Consider the following 17,669-nt stretch of genomic DNA (forward strand, 5'->3'; position numbering starts at 1 on the left):
CTAGAGCTAGAGTCTTGAAGCGTATCCGCACAGCCACTGGTAACCAGTGGAGGCAGCGGAGGAGGGTGTTGTGTGTGAAAATTTGGGAAGATTGAAGACCAATCGAGCAGCTGCATTCTGGATGAGTTGTAGAGGTCGGATGGCTTTGGCAGGCAGACCTGCCATGAGGGACTTGCAGTAGTCCAGGCGTGAGATGACCAGCGCCTGGACAAGGACCTGAGCTGCCTTCTGGGAGAAACATGTTCACCTCATCTGCTCAGGCTGTTCTCATGAACAGTTGGCAGTAATTCCTGCAAAAAGTAATGGACAGTTTGTAGCTATCGCATGTATTTGTGTCTGTTTATGTAGCTTACACACAACAGATTTATTAAGGGCAGTAGGATGGCTGGGCTTTGACCCAGAAGACCTCTTTTCAAGTCTCTTTGAAAACATCTTTACTCAACATGACTGCGTCCAGTCGTTAATTTAAGCCTAATCCTGTCCTCTTTTTACCAACCTTAAACATGTACTTTGTTGCCTAACCGGTAAGGGATAGTTTGGGGTTTTGGACATTAAGTTGTATGAAATACTTGCCAGTAGTGTAGTGGATCCAAAGTTATTAGCTTAGTTTCTGAGCTCCGGTGTCGAAGTTCTGGCCAGTTCTGTTCGATAATAGATAGTTCTGGCCGGTTCTGGCAGGGTCCCAGAACTGCACATACACTAAAAGTCACCCATTCCACCATACAACGAGGCTCCAGCAGCCAACCTGTCCGCTGTACCAGCTGCAGCTATAATATTACTATGCGTTGTCATTGTATTTACTCGCTTTGTATTTCATCCAACTTAATGCCCATGTGTTTAAAGATGGACTGGATTTCATAGGATGTCATATGAACTGCGTCGCATGAAGGTCTGAAACTGATCCGATTCATCAACACTTCAGGAACTTAAATGTCACTCCTGCTTCACTTGGGTCAACAAGCCTCTTTGTTCATGTCATGATGAAGAGGATGCCTTCCCCCCTTCCTCATGTCTCTGCCTCCTGAGCACATGATTGCACATATTCATGGGGTTATACCTTCCACCATTAAGGATAATTGCTCTGGTTGCCCTGGGCGTGAACTCACTTAAGCATGATGAGGAGCATTCAGTCTGATACCAACATGAAGCTGCAATGAGAGAAGTCCCACCTTCAGGAAGAGCTCAGAGGAACGATGCGTCACAAACATTATATCCCCCTCCTCCTCCTGAGTCTCCACTGAGTTCTGCTCCTCATATCCGACTGACTCACTCCTGCTCTGAATTCTTGGACGCTTGATGACTCCAGACAAAAATATTGAGTGATGAGAGATAAATTGATGACTACACTTTCTTTGGCAGCCTCCTGGGGTCTCTCTCATTTAGCTGTGGCTCAGTCATCGTCCCGGTTTGGTGATGCAGAGCATTTACCATCAAACCCAGAGGAGGGTAGAATTTAATTTCCTTTCACTTAACTCACCCCAGGTTGTTTTTGTATGGCAAAGATTGCACCACGACAAACCTCCTCCTTGGATGGAAACATGATTTATCCTGTATCTTTTTGCTTCTGCATGTTTTTTTAAAACATTTATTTAGATGGGATTTGGCCCATGAACATGGTGAAAAGGAAGGGAAAGAGGAGGTGTGATGAACAGTGTGTCATATGATAAACCTTCACCCTCTTCATCTCCTGTTCAAACGAAGCCATCTGGGAACAAACATGAGTCATACCATTATTATTAGACCTGCCAGACCCAATACCTTTATGTTGCACATTTAATGTCAACAGAGTTTCTATAGCTCAGAACTGATTATCCAACCGTACTGCATGTTTTTATCCACTTCTAGCTTCCTGAGCTGTTTCTTTCATATTCAACCAGCAATTTATATATGCCAGTTATGTCATATCACCTTTTTATCAGTGTTTAACCTTATAGACTAACTTAAATGGAGGATTTGTGCTTATACGATAACACACTGTGAGGGGCAGCACTGGAGCGTCCCCCTTGCTTCTTTATAAATTCATACGTACTGCGTTCCATTAACCATACTACCATATTATTTAGTATGCCAAAAAAAGTTCCATATATTCCAGTACATATTATGTCAAATGCAGAATGCCAAATGTAAAATGATTATCTACTGCATCCAGTTGCAGCCTGTTTTTCTGGCTGTTCTCCTCTGCACAGCATGTTTTTAAACTAGACGGTCAAAGTTCAAGGTGCCATGTTATGATGAAGTACAATGTCCCAATTGCATTTAACTGAAGTCGGTTTTTGTAAAGCCTAAACTATTTATTGGGTTTCTTTTATCAAAACGCTCTAACTACATTTGGGACTACTCTGGTGCACAGTTATGCAATGTTAGGCTTTTATTGTGAAAAGGAGGAATGGAAGGTGTGGGACTGGAATGCGTTGCCTTTGTTGAGTTAGAAATATGTTATATTTCTTGGTTAATACAGAGACATTCAGACCATCTTTAGTTTGGACAAAACGAACTTGAACATTCCACACAATGGGATTGATTGTCTCCTTTTTTCAATTACTATGTCAAAATAATAAATATTGGCCCAGTTTCTAAAAAATTCTGTTGCTTTTCATGCTGCTTAATATTTGCATTTTAAATGAAAGTACTCCAGTCAATACTGAGTTGCAAATTAATTGCAAGAAAAAAAGCCCCTGTTGTGTAAAGGCCTTTAATGCTAAGCCAAGCTAACCAGTTGCTGCTGTATATTATACATACAAACATGAGAGAGGTAAATATTTTTGGTCTTATTCTAAGCAACAAAGTAAATTGTGAGAGCACCCTCACCAATGCTCAAATATCTCAATCAAAATGACTTTTTCACAGAAATATCCTGATATACAAAACCATGTTGGTCTGAAACTTGATATGATTGTTTTTACTGTAATGTTTGTGTGTGTTGAGTTTGGTCACATTAGGTGGAGTACCAGGGAGGCATGGGGGTTTCCTTTGTGCTTGTCTCTATAAAAACATCCCTTTGAACTTCATGAGGTTCACTTTAAAATGTCCTGCATCACTGGCTCGCTGGTTTGGCTCTCTTTTTAATGTAACCACACCCTCTGCTGTTCGTTTGTAGAACGGGCCACCATGCAGCGAGAGGAGCAAACACAGGACAGCCTCCGTCTTCAAACAACCTTTGACCTACATCTGCAACCAGTTAGCAGCATGCGGCTCACCAGTGCGTATTTCACAATATCAAGGATCCCTTTTTCTGTTTCCAGCATGTCTTGTCTCAAACACTATAGCATCAGACGACTGCACTCAGAAACTGATTTCATTTGGTGACGTAGATGTTTGTACCCAGTCTCTAGCACCATATGAAATCAGTGTTCTGGGAGGTGGACCATCAGCATGTACAGACACTGTACATGAATAAACTGAAATATGAGATGTTGTTATAATGCCACAAAGTAGGTCACATGTGTATAAATTTCTGCTTCATTCACTAACTGGTCACAGCTGCTGTCCTGCTTCTTGTTAAATCTTTTTTCCCTCTCTGTGTGTCTTCCATCAACTCAAGCATACTTTTATCATGAATCCACTTTCATTGATAAATTCTGCTTTGTTGCTTCATGTATTTTGGATTTTTAAGCCATACTATTGTGGCCTAACTGGCAATTAAGGGATGATGGTAAATGAAAAAACCATAGTGTAACAGTAGCAACAATAATAACTTTGAATTTAACTTTTCATTTGTAAGAGGGAGGACAAGGTCTTTCCTCATACCAAGTACTTTTTTTGTATCACCTCAGTCAAGGTTCTAAGCGAGCAGAGCTGATACAATAAGGTAGAGTTAAAACCAGTGTTGGGTAATCTACATGTAATCAAACCAGTAGTTTTACTACCATTTGCAGCGCTTCCTTGCAGATCACCTACATTCATATTTGCATTGTGTTCAAAAAGTAGACCCCGTGCATTTTCTCCCATTACTTAGTCTGGAATTTTTTAAAACTGTTTAAGAAATATACGATTTATATATATTTTTTAACAATATTTTTTATTAACTTTTTGTATGATTTTGATTTAAATGTACTACTATTTATAATGAAAGGTTGCCTTACATATTTGCTGCGGTGGAGCCGGGTTCGAATCCGGCCTGAGCTCCCTTTGCCGCATGTCTTCCCCTCTATCACCCCCTTTCTATCTCTCACTATCAATAAAGCAACAAAATGCCAAAAAAATACTTAATACTAAAACTTGTATTTTGTGGTAATAAAATTGTAAAATAACATTTCAGTGTTTGTGTCCTTAATATTTTCAGAGCACATCCTGTCACGGATAAAATAACACAAGCACAATAAAGCTTTTCAGTGCAGCTACTCTGTGCGTTTGTCCCTGGTAACACTCATCTGTACTCTGTCAACTGCTTTATCCCTTTGTGAGCTCTCAAGGTTTTCTGGCTTTGGCTCAAATAACTTGAAATGGTTGCATTCATTTCATCTACCTCAGATGACAAGACTAAGTTGTTGAAAATATATTTTGTAAGAAATGTTTAAAACCCTTTAATCACCTCTTTAATGAGAAAAATGCACCCAATTTAAGATTGAAAGTTCCTCCTCGAGCTTGGAGAGTCCCTTTAGCAGATGTTTTTTGAGCTTTTAATCACAATCTGAGTGCCCACTTGTCATGGAATTTAAGTTGTCCAGATCACTGTGTTTTTCATCTCAGCAGTCATGTCGGGACACAAGGTAAGACTAATTGTAAAAGACTGAAAGCTCGGGAGCAGCTACTGAATGACTCTTAAAGTGAGATTGTTTTGTAAGATACTGTTTCCAAGTTCAATTAACTTTAATTCTCTATTTAAAAAAAAAAAAAAATGTTTAATAAAAATACAACAATTCTAGGATTAAGTGGGCAATCAGCTCCTGAGTAAGACTACAATTGAACGCTCCAAAACAGCTTTTCAATGGACCTTGAGGTGACATTCTTCTGTCAAATATATATAAATATTTGTGGGATTTAAACTATAAATGCACACTACTGCACATAGAATGATTTCTGTACAGTGCCCTGACTTTATGAAGACCCTACAGCAGCAGTGATGTCAGGCATCATATTTCACGTGACTGACATGTATGTTGATTAAAGTGGAACGGTGGAATGGCTGCACTGAGGTGATGATGTGCTCATGAAGGACAGAGCTGTAGGGTCCGAGGAGCTCGCAGTGTCCTGTTTGACTGATGGTCGACTTGTCCTAGCGGGGACGGTCCTGCAGGCTCACAGAGAATCTATAAGATCTAATCCTGGTCCTATATGAAGGTAACAAGTAGGTTTATTGCATCACTAGTCTTACCTTGAGATGTTGTTGTTGTAGTTTCTATCAAATAGTATTCACCATGTGACATTAATAATAATAATATTGATTTTCAGACTATTTACATCCTCGTCGCTATGTATTCAAATGGGACATTTTACAAACTGAATTGTATTTTCTCTCTAATGTGATAGAAGTTTATGCTGCCTCTCAGTTCAGTCCTCCAGTTTAGCTCATGCACATTGACAGTGATGGCTAAAATTAATCCACAAGGCGTCTACAGGGTAAAAAAAATAAAATGTAGGCCATTACTTCCTCCATCTCTACGACTCAGGGTATGTTCCCTGTTGCCTCTAAGGACAAATCAACTGCACAGACTACACATGGCAGATATACAAGGGGTAAGATGTCACTGTATTTCGTTACAATTTCATGGCCTGGTTGTTATATGTGCTTAGTAGTGAAAATAAGAAGACAAGAATGCATGGCAGACCACAGACCTCTGTAATAAATATTGTATGAGTGGTGCAATAAACTAATCTATATACAGAGCTGGTATGTGCATTTATTGATGGATAGAGTATGTGTACAGCATATTATATTTCATCTTGGGCACCAGAAACCAACCAGTATTACAAGTAATACTAAACGCTTCTGAATATTGCAAATCTGTCTATATCCTGTTGGTTTTTTGTCAATGCACAGATGTTTACATACTGCATATTCCACTTTTCATATGGCTTGCACCACTAGTGGTTGTAGTGTCTTTGTTGTTTGTTGATGTCTTATGGTTCTATTTTTATTTTATTTTTATTCTATTCTATTTTGTTATTTTCTTAACCTGTTTATTCTGTACCAGTTGCTGCAAAACCTGCATTTCTCCATGGGGCAAGGAAAATCGTATCGTCTTATTATTATTTTTAATAGCCAATAACACTTTTTTGCATGTTATTGAAAATATTTAAGGCACAAAAAAATAGAAACATATATTTTCTATTATATGAATTTTAATTATAATATCAATCTCGTGGTAACAAAAACAGATAACATATTCAGTATTTATTAATAATGATAATAACGTTTTAGAATTTCCCCTGCTGGTCAGAAACTTGACTGTGCTACATTCAAGGTCCCCTCTGGCCCCTCCCACCCCATGGAACGCACTCCTGATTGGTCCATTTCCAAGAATCCGCCATATTCAAACTTCCGCCGTGGTGTGTGTTCTGTTGTCATCGATCTCCTGCTTCTTTGTACCCATCGGGCAACTATTCACACGTCTGGACTTGGTTTTTTCTTCACTTGACCATAACTACACATCAGGGAAACTAATATTAAAATTAAACATCCAGTAAAATGGAAGAAAATGAAGAAGTTTGTGGACGGACGGTGGGGAAAAAGCAGAAACTTCGCAGGACGTCATCGAGGACGTCCACCACCAGTATTATCAGCGCAGCCGAGCCGTCTCCGAAAACACTGCGGAGAAACAACTCCAAGAAGTGAGTAGATCACATCAAAACTACAGAATATCGTTATATGTATTTATTCTGAAGCTCTGTAATGTAATATGCATTTAGCACATTTCGAACTAACGTTATCTGGTTAGCCGACTGTGACGGGCAGGGCTGTTGTTGTAACTGGCACATGATGCCTTCAAGTGCAACTCGGAAGCCATATATTCAAATGCTGTCACCACGATTTGCCATGCTTTAACGTTAATGTAACTAAATGTACAACAGAAACTAAAAGTAAACTAAAAGTATTGAGATCCCTTACATAAGTAGAAGTACAAATTGCACACTGTTAAATTACTCTACTACAAGTAAAAGTACTGCATTCAAAACTTTACTGAAGTAAAAGTAGAAAAATATCAGCATCAATGTACTTTAAGTATCAAAAGTAAAAGTACTGGATATGCAGAATGGACCCACTCGGATTGTTTTACATGTGTTACAAATATTATTGGATATATTATTATTATTATTATTATTATTATTATTGATGCATTTATGTAAGCAGCGTTTTGACATTTTCTCAAGGTAGAGCGCATTTAACTTAATATACAGTTATGAAGTTTAATTTAAAAAGTGTCTAATCATTTATCATGTTTTTCATGTTAATTTGTGACCTGAAACGTAACTAAAGCTGGCAGCTAAATGTAGTGGAGTAAGAAGTACAATATTTGCATTGAAATGTAGTGGAGTAGAATTATAAAAGTACCTCAAAATTGTACTTAAGTACAGTACTTAAGTAAATGTACTTAGTTACATTCCACCACTGAATATAACATGACAAATGTCTGCTCTCAGCTATATATTTCTGTAAGTTAAGCAGAGAAAATCCACAAAATCTAAATACTGGTTTATTTTATAAGCAGTTATCACATGTTTATATGATAACTGCAAGTAAAACTAAGAATAAAGAAACACAAATAACTGTTTGATCTTACTGATGTCCTATAAGTGCATACATTCAGTTTGGTTTGTTATTATTAGTCTTATCTTATTTTTGTATTTGTTTTTACGTAGTTAAAATTTTGTTTCCGGGCAAAAATATAAAGAAGACATGATCATGGCTGCAACTAATAATTTTTTGTTATTATTATTATTATTATTATTATTAATTATTAATTGATTGATTGATTACTAAAGAGATAAAAAAAAATATACATATATCAGCCAGTTTTTTGTTGACTGACTAACTGATGAATTTACTTATATTTTCAGTTTAGAAATGCACAGGCAAGTTATACTTTCAATGTCTGCAGAAATAATCTTTAGTTCAGTATTGTTTATACTGCTGATGCTGGGGAACCGTGTCGTCAGTATTTTTGTCATTACCTCGCCTGTATTGTTTTTATACCACAATAGACAGACTCCGTTGCCATAGGTAAGGCATGTCTGCAGAGTTAAACCTGCACTGCACCTGTGTTTGTTCTTCTGCTCTGCAGGTCGGGTCGAGAAAATGCTCAATATTTGTTTTGGCTTCAAGTATATCCTTTCATTCCCAGAATTTAGTAACTTATGTTTACAATTTCTATATTATTATGTGTACCAAGTGCATTTAAAGCTTGTACTTATTACTGTGTTTAAATGTTGCGTGACTTGCCTTGCAGACAAATGCAACTTTACCAGCTATTTTTCCATCACATTCTTTTTCTTTCATCCTCCACTTTTAATTCCGTTATTTCCAATGTGACTTCAAGGCAAGATAACAAGGAGTATGTTGTGTAACGATGTGTTCAGCTGACTTTGGCCTTGAAGGCACCCTCAGGGTGAAATTTCCTAAGAAGACATTTGTATAGACACTCTGTATCTGCACTGCTTTGTCCCCATAACTGCATTTTTTTTCAGCAGCAGAGAGCAGTTCAGCTCCTTATATGGTTTTAAATATTAACGTCCCTCAATTGTCGTCATCCTCAGTGTTTGACATATTTGAAACATAGCAGTGACTGGAGCAAAAATGGCACACAGAAGGTGTCCGTCCTATTAACGGAGCTGAAATGCCTTCCTTATGAAAACAATGATTCTCCTCAGTCGTGTGCCTTAACTTGCTGTTTGTGGTGTGTTTCAGTCATCAGTGTCTGCACATATGGGGAGATTCAATGCATTTTTATTAGTAGAAGACAAAGAACCATCCTTAGCAGAGTAGTAGACAATCACTCTGCAGTGAAGCAGATATAAACTTGTTATTGTGCTTGATCGTTGCTTATTTGTGTCATTTCCTGTAGACCTCCGCTACAAAGAGGCAGCTCCTTCACCTTTCTCACCCCTGGGACTCCGTGGGACTTCAGTCTAGTGAGTAAATGTTGAAAAACACCACACCATTATGTTACATCACATGTATTTCTAAAACTAACTAGTTTGTGTTTTTTTTTTGTTGCTGCAGAAGAGAAAGCGCAAAGAGAAGGAGGATGACACAGTCAGCCTGTCCAGCTTCGACCTCAAGGTGAGAGTCAGGGAAGCTTCCCGTCTGTCCGTTGGACGCCAGTCTAGCGTAGCACCCTTGAATGTGTCCTCACAACGCACTTTAATCCCTCTACATGACTCAGGGACTCGCCACAGACTGCCATGCTCTCATGTGTTATGAGCTCAAGATAATCCCACTATCCCAGAGACTGGCACAAGTGTCTGTAATAACAGACATGATCACAGTCTCTTGGCTCCGTGAAAGTGGTTTAATCCACTTTTAATACAACACCAATAACTTACATGTTCATACCATGACATCAAACTGAATTAAAAGTCAACTATAATATAAAAAATATTGGAGTTTTTCTTGATGCATTTAGAGTGGTTTCTCAGCACTATAAATGACAATCAAAAGCAGTGCTTTATAATATGTAAATATTTTATTGTAAGTAACAAAGAGGAAAACTAGTCCTGACAGAAATTGGATACGTGCTTGGCTATTGCAAAAATCAGAATCATGATTGTTTTAGTCAATAATAAGATCATGAATATAACATGATTACTCACTGACTCTGGCAACGTCATGTTTTTATTGAACGTAATAAACTCTTTAACAGGATTTTCTTGAACTATAAATAAAATTTAACTAAAAAAATAGAGAAATGATTGAAATATAATAATACAAACTATATAATGTACACAATAAATAATAATAAATATTAAATACTGGGTCTAATGTACTCAGGACACATCATCAGTGATATATCGTGGGTTCACGATATGACGTTTCGGGTGACGCAACATCAGACACCTTTCGGCCAGGCGACCCAGCTGGGGTTGATCAGACCGCGACTTGTGTCTAGGTAGCTTGTGTGGTCCAGGGATCTCTCTGCCTGATCCACAGCCATCTCGGCGCCTTTTCTGCTGCATCAGTGATGTTCCTGATGGCTTTCCTGTTGTGCAGTCCCTTCACTCCCAGCATCTTGAGCGCCCTGATGAGGGACTGGCCGACAAATCCTCCGCATCCGACCTCGATGGGGTTGCATCGGTCCCTCCATCCCCTGCTTCGGTATTTGCCTGCCAGCTCCTCCTACTTGGCCCTCCTCCTCTCAAAGGCCTCCTCCATCCGGTCTTCTGAAGGGAACAGTCAACTCCACTAGGACCACTTGCCCTGTTGTTTCTGACACCAGGACCATGCCTGGCCTGAGTGTGGTCACTGCGATCTTCTCAGGGAATTTGAGCTGTCTCCCTAGGCCGACCTTCAGCTGCCAGTCTTGAGCTGTTGCCGGCTGACTCCGACACTGCTGTGGCTTCTCCCCAGCCTTAACAAAGGTGATGCCTTGTTGGTTGGTGGTGTCTGCTGGTGGAGATCCCTGTGCTGATGACCTCTGCAATGACCCGCAGCTCTTGGTCATGGCGCCAGCGTTATGGCCGTCACATAGTGCCCTTGGGCAGCAGCTCAGGATGTGCTCCAGCGATCCAGAGAGGGCACAGTGGAGTCTCAGCCAAGCCCCAGCGGAAGAGGACATTGTACACCGACTGAATGAAGAGCTTGATCCGGTGTGGCTCAGATCTCCATAGCTAGTCCACGATATCTTCCGGTCAGCTGCCTTGTCCCATCAGGTCCACGCCCCCTGCTGCTGCATCCCTGCTGACCTACTGTAGTGGGGTATATTTACAAATAAATTAAACCAAAATAAATTAGATCAAATATGTTGAAGTTCATGGCCACAGCCTCCAGAAAAAATGTAAACATATATTCAGCATTTTACTAAACTATATTCAACATATTCTAGATGCGCTGGATTAATATCACAGGACAAAACCAAAGCATCATTGTGAAACCGATCGTTTAAATTGATTATCTTTACTTTCATAATCGCTCAAAGCCAAAATTTAAATTAAAGGTAAGGGGGTGGCTGTGGCTCAGTTGGTAGAGGGGGTATCCACCGATCGGATGGTTGGTGGTTCGATCCCAGACCATGGCAACCTTGAGCAAGATACTGAACCCCAAATTGCTCCTGATGCTGCGTTCATCGATGTGTGGATGAATGAATTCCCAATGGTGGCAGGTGGCACCGTTTAGGGTAGCCTCTGCTACCAGTATGAATGTGTGTGTGAACGGGTGCAGTCTGTAGTGTAAATCGCTTTGAGTGATCGCAAAGCAACTAGAAATGCGCTGTATAAATGCAGGTCCATTTACCATTTACTAATAACTTCTTGTTTTTCCATCATCACTTTATCACATGTTGAACAGAATGAGTCAGTAAAAGTTTTATTTACAATGTGTAATTGAGATCCTTGTATTAAACTATACCATATTATTCAGTGTATTGTTACTCCACTGCAGTTTACATCTCAATACAATCAAGTAAAACTGAAAACAATTTATATTCTTGATTTGCAGGAACCCAGTAACAAGCGTGTCCGTCCTCTGGCCAAAGTTTCATCCCTTGTCAACTTGATATCTCCTTCAAAGAATGGAGCAGTGAGGCGCTTCGGCCAGACCATCCAGGTAAAAGTCATACTCTTGTGAAACAATAATTTTTTAAATTAAAGAAACATAAATGATGTGTGTTTGTGTTTGTAAAATAATCATTTTTCCACTCTAGTCTATGTCGTTACGTGGCGACAGCAAGTCACCAGGGATGTCCCTCAAAGCTGGCAGCAAGGCAGCAGGTCCCACGCCCACTAAACGCAGAAACAGCACGCTGTGGTCGGAGACGCTGGACGTCCATCAGAAGAGCGCGTTCTCCACCAAAGAGATCAAAAGACAAGAGGTTCTTCAGTTTAATAATTTTAAAGTCTACAGGCACAGTCATCCTAAAGTAAGAAAGAGCCAAAAAAGTAACATCTCCTGCTGTGCTTTTTCTTTTTGTTTCTTCTTCAGGCAATATATGAGCTTTACAGGGGAGAGCAGGATCTCATAGAAGATCTCCAACTTGCACGAAAGGTGAGACAATTTTCAACAATTCAAAACATTTCTGCTCCCTTTTTTTTGTAAGGCTGTTTTGTGCTCACACTGCTGCTTTTCTCACGTTCAGGCATACCATGATCCGATGCTAAAGCTCTCCATCATGACAGAGGAGGAGCTGACTCACATATTTGGGGACCTGGATGCCTACATCCCTTTACATGAGGGTAAATCACCACAAACCATTTGTGGGCTTAAACTCCTTTAATTGACATGGTTGCCCATTACTCCTTAGTAAAAAAAAAAGGTGTAAACTTAACTTTGCGAACGAAAAGAAAAAGATCTTGTACATCATTGTAAGTAGAAATGTTCTCGATCTGGCAAAAATAATGAGAAACAGTTACCAAATAATGAGTTACTTAACTTGAAATAATGAGTTGGTGTTTTAAAATAATGAGAAACTGTCTCAGAAGATACCAAGTCATTATTCTCAGAAAGTATCTCATTATATTGACATACAGGATCTTTTTTTTTCATTACATAGACAGAAACGTTCCATAAATTGATGCTTAAAGTGTTTCTGACCATGTGTGTTTTTTTTTCATTTGCAGACTTGCTGATGAAACTGACGGAGGGAACTGGCTCCGATGGAACAGTCGCTCAGATCGGACAGATAGTTATTGACTGGGTACGCGTTGATGTTACCTCACACTGATTATCTTCAAATATGATTAGTTTCAGCATGCAAAAAGATTGTAACTGTATCTTTTCAGCTGCCTGGTCTGAACGCTTACAAAGGCTACTGCAGCAACCAGCTAGCAGCCAAAGCCCTGCTGGACCAGAAAAAGCAGGACAGGCGAGTCCAGGACTTCCTGCAGCGCTGCCTGGAGTCGCCCTTCAGCAGGAAGCTGGACCTCTGGAGCTTCCTGGACATCCCCCGGTCACGCCTGGTGAAATATCCACTGCTTCTGCGAGAGATCCTCAGACACACTCCTCCTGATCACCCAGACGTGCCCAGTCTGGAGAGAGCTGTATGTTCTCCACATCACATATCTGCAGTCACAGACAGTCGCTGCATTTCATTAGTAGTTCCACTTTTCCTTATTCACCTAAAATCAACCCGTGGAAAAAAATAGAGTAGAGTAGAGGGAAAGTGGGCCGGGGATTTATATCAGAAACCTGCAGAGGCAAAGCTGTTTCCTGCTGATAACTGCGATACTTTGGCATGAGATATTGAGCTGCATCAGTTTCTGATTTAGACATTTCTGTTTGTGATTTGCATCATAACTAGATGATGGATGGATAGATGGATAGATATATTGTGACTTTATTGTCACTGTACACAAGTACAACAAATGTAGTTTGGAGCAAACCTGAGATGCCTAGATAAAAAGAGCACAATACATACAGATAAATCTAAATATTAAAGAAGCATAAAATAGAGAATAAGAGCATAAAATACAGTATGATGAGCATACATTTGAATATTAAGTAGGCAGTCATCAGTAAAAGTAAACAATATTGCACTTAAGGAATTTTGCACAGAATAGATTGCACATGCTCAATAATATAGATTTAGTTTGATTATAAATAAATAGGTTCCACTATTGGTTGTTAACCTTATTACACTCAAGGCTGGAAGGCAGGTTGGATCATAATAACTAATATCTTTACGGGTTTATGGTAACTTGCAATAACAGAAATCCCCCCCATGTGTTTACAGATAGTGTTGAGAAAATAAAAAATCATATAACAATCTAAGTAATTATTAACTGCAATTAATTATATTACACTTTCAGTTAAATGTCATCCCAAGTATTGATTAAAAAATAAGCAACCAAAGTTTTACGAACATTAACCAAGGATGCATTTTTTGCATTTGCAATTTCTGCAATGAACTGTGGGGGATGTACATCTCTGGAGTGACAGTCATATGTTGCCTCACTTCCTCAGCCCTGCGATGTTTGATCTCATTAAGTTCACTTCAAGTTTTTAGACAAATAGAACGGCACTTAAGGCTGCAGGGATTTTCCCAAGCGGAAGTAAACGAGGACATTTTGAATGACTAATGAAACGCAGCAACTGTTGTTCCTTATAATAAACTGTTTAATCTGATAAATAAAATTTTTAGCTTTTATTTCACCCATTATTGTTGAGTTGTGTATGTTGCCAAATAACCAACTGATCTTCTTGAACTTTCTTTTCCTTTAATTATCCAGATCACTATAATCCAGGAGATTCTGTCTGATATCAACGTGAGAAAAGGGGAGTCTGAGTGTCAGTATTATATAGACAAACTGGAGTATCTGGATGAGAAGCAGCGGGATCCTCTCATAGATAACTGTAAGACCCTGCTTTGTCACGGCGAGCTGCGGAACAAAAGTGGCTCGGTGAGAATCCGGATTATTCTCCTCATCATAACCATCAATATGCATGTTGTGTTGTATTCAAATTTTAATATCTGTTTATGTATTTCTTTGCAGAGGCTGCATGTGTTCCTCTTCTCTGAGCTGCTGGTTCTGACCCGACCGGTGACCCGCAACGACAGGAGCTGCTTCCAGGTGTATCGACAGCCCATCCCTGTTCAGGACTTGGCTCTAGAGGACCTGCAGGATGGAGAGATCCGCATGGGTGGCTCCTTCAGAGGGGCTTTCACCAATGGAGAGAAAGGTGAGCTGAGTTGAGTTGAACTCCACCTGCTGGCAGATTGTAGCTGAGACGTTTTTTGTCACTCCATTAATTTTTTTGGAATATATTTTGGGATATTTTTTAATGGATAGGACAGCTGAAGATAGACAGGAAAGGGGGAGAAAGAGGGGGTGACCTGCAGCAAAGGCCCACAAGGTGAATTGAACCTGTGGCTGGGTGAGCTGCAGGGTGCACTGAAATTAATTTTTTAAGTGTTTGATTATTTTGTATATGCAGAAAATAATATTAAACTTTATGTATATACAGCACCTTTCAAAACAAATTGATTGAAACAGGAATAAAAAACTTTTTAGGACTGCAATGAAAGTTAAAATGGAAATAACGTACTCAAAAACAGTATAAAAGAGAATGTACAGACAAAGCAACATAAAGACGTCACCTTGTTCTTGCTCTGAGATTTTTATAGAGAGATAAGTAATTCACAGATTAATCTATGATAAAAAAAATAGTGTTTCATAACTCATTACCCTCTCAACACAACCTGGGATCTTGTACTTCTGTCTATAGCATTGTCATGAAGAAGGTCATGGCAAGGTGAAATTAAAATTCAATTATCACCCGAAGAATATGTACAGTATTTTGGGTGGAGCTCAGAGATCCTAATTTTGATGACGTGAGGAAAGAACCTGTTCTTTGGAATTACAGGTGACATTTGTATCACAGATTTTGTAGCCTGTTATTCTGTTAACTCTATTTCTTTTTCTTTCTGTGTCCCTGTAGCTAAGAACGTTTTCCGTGTGAGCTCTCTGGATCCCTCGCATGGCCAGTCCCACACCCTGCATGTGAACGACGTCTACCACAAACAGCAGTGGCTCAACTGTCTGCGCACTGCGATGACTCAACAACAGGGCGCGGCCGTCAGAGCCAAGCGTCGCTCCTCCACTATCTCAGCCACCATCTCTGACGAGGAGGCAGACGAGAACTGTCCGCCTGTCTCTGGCCCCAAACTCAGGCCTCAAACACTCTCCAAAACCAGACTGGACCAGAAGTTACAAGGTTCAATAAAGAGGAAGGAGACTGGAGTGTAGACATTTAACCCGGCACAAGGTTTCTTCTCAGACACATTTGTGCAACATGTGTCCTCTTTTGTAACGTTGGTCTCTCAGTGAATCTTCATGCAACCAGTTTTTATGCTTTTGTCTTTGTCTGTAGCTGCACTGAAAGAAAAGGTCTTTTCGAATCATTTCCGTCCAAATGTATTGTCAAATTTTAGTCGTTTAAAAAAGTGTAGTTTACAAAAAAAGTGATGTCAATGTGACTGAAATGTATGTTTACAGCAGCTAAATGTGTGTGAAATTAGGATTTTATGTGTCTACCTACATTTAAACAACTTTATATCACTCGTAGCTGAATTTGTTTCAATGTCCATTCCAGTGTAGACACAGTTTGTTTTTTTACTGCACTGAAAATGTCAGTGCATCTATGTTATAGATAGCATGTGTGCAGTTTTAAGTGTTATCTATGCCACGATAAGGGATCAAGAAAAGGAGAAACTGTGGTCAGCTCTTTGTACAGGAAGCCATTGGGTGAGTCAAGTCTAAAAATGTTTGAGATCAGATGTAAGATAATGAGCAGAACGTGAGGAAGAACACTGACCATGAATATGAGAACAAAAAAACATTTCTTGGGGGAAAGAAACGAATGAATCTAGATGTATTCAGTGAAATGTTGTTAAGCGGAAAAAAGATAAAACATTTAGTTTGAATTTCAAAAGAGTCCAGAGTATGATTGACCATGAGATTGTATGTTACAACACACCAAAATTCTTGTTGTACTTGGAACCCTCACTCACTTCCTGTCACTGTTGACAGAGCAGTTTGACACTGTGTTGCAACATTTGTCAGGCAAACAGAAGCTGAGGAAACCTCTAAAGTTTGCTCCTTTCCACTTAGTGTGTTAAAACCTGACATATCCTTAATGTAGTTTTGTTAATATCAGAACAATAGTCTTTTATCACTTGAAACAAACACTGAAAACACACAATTTTAATTCAGAAGCAAGTTTAAATTCAATTTTCTACCTTCTTACTGTGGTTACTATCAAATGCTGCTGACCGCTTGGTGTTCATACATACTGCCCTCCAATCAAGCTTGTTTTTGCTCTAAAAGACCTTGAATACTTAAAGAAGGGGCTATGAAATGATTTGTGCTGCATTTATGCGAGATTTATGTCAATAAACTAGAGCTAAACATCTGTTACGTTTGTGTTTTAACTTTCTGTAAAGCTAGTGATTATCAATATTCGTTGTGTCAACAGTGACACGCTATCACTTCAGATTAGAAAGAGGAGATGCATTTTATCATGCTCAATTTTATCTACATGCAACAAAAAAACAGTGACAATTTTTAAAATTCCATACAGACAACAAAATGACTGCAGTTTCATTAGGAAATAAAAGCAGGTTAGGAACTGAAACTGAAAGTGCATAAAGAGGAACAAATGTTTGGATTAGTTATGTCCAGGGAGACTTTAATCCTGGTTGACTCATCTGTTTCAGCAGACTACATTGGGCTGTAGGTGTCAGGGACAAGATCAGGGCCATAAAGACAAAGTTTCTTTTAATACAAGTTATCTAGCTGTTACAATTTCCCCAGTCGACTTCTTCCTGATACCTGCTGGTCCTGCCACAACTGCAGCTGCACACCAAATCTCTTTCCTTTTTGACTGAAGGGGCCTTTTGCAGTTCAGCTGCTGAACCTGCAGTATTTATAGCTTGTGGTGAGCTGCCAACAGCTTCTTAACAACCTCACTGAAACTGTCTTCCTAAAAATGTATTTTTCCACAGCAGTAAGGCATTATTGAATGTGGCAATGCTGTCTTTCTAGTAGGGTCATTAAGGCAATTTCTATTAGTTCACCATTGC

The 17,669-nt window shown here is 39.3% G+C and overlaps 1 protein-coding gene across 1 annotated transcript; it reads left to right on the forward strand.

The window, feature by feature from the left end:
* Positions 1-6,481: 6,481 nt before the first annotated feature.
* On the forward strand, positions 6,482-17,000 carry LOC131973940 (neuroepithelial cell-transforming gene 1 protein-like). The gene is made up of 12 exons (XM_059336079.1): positions 6,482-6,771; positions 9,003-9,069; positions 9,161-9,220; positions 11,591-11,698; positions 11,796-11,963; positions 12,074-12,136; positions 12,228-12,324; positions 12,709-12,785; positions 12,871-13,128; positions 14,317-14,487; positions 14,581-14,767; positions 15,527-17,000. The coding sequence occupies exons 1-12, from the start codon at positions 6,629-6,631 to the stop codon at positions 15,832-15,834; spliced, it is 1,707 nt and encodes a 568-aa protein (XP_059192062.1). The 5' UTR covers positions 6,482-6,628; the 3' UTR covers positions 15,835-17,000.
* Positions 17,001-17,669: the final 669 nt, after the last annotated feature.

The sequence above is a fragment of the Centropristis striata genome, chromosome 6 (genome assembly GCF_030273125.1).
Source record: "Centropristis striata isolate RG_2023a ecotype Rhode Island chromosome 6, C.striata_1.0, whole genome shotgun sequence".
Lineage (NCBI taxonomy): Eukaryota > Metazoa > Chordata > Actinopteri > Perciformes > Serranidae > Centropristis > Centropristis striata.

What these genes read in the sequence shown, in the direction of transcription:
- LOC131973940 (XM_059336079.1), top strand. Translation starts at nt 6,629, where the DNA reads ATGGAAGAAAATGAAGAAGTTTGTGGACGGACGGTGGGGAAAAAGCAG. An exon ending in TGCCCAGTCTGGAGAGAGCT is followed by an intron (nt 13,129 to 14,316) that starts GTATGTTCTCCA and finishes TTAATTATCCAG; the next exon opens with ATCACTATAATCCAGGAGAT. An exon ending in TGCGGAACAAAAGTGGCTCG is followed by an intron (nt 14,488 to 14,580) that starts GTGAGAATCCGG and finishes ATTTCTTTGCAG; the next exon opens with AGGCTGCATGTGTTCCTCTT.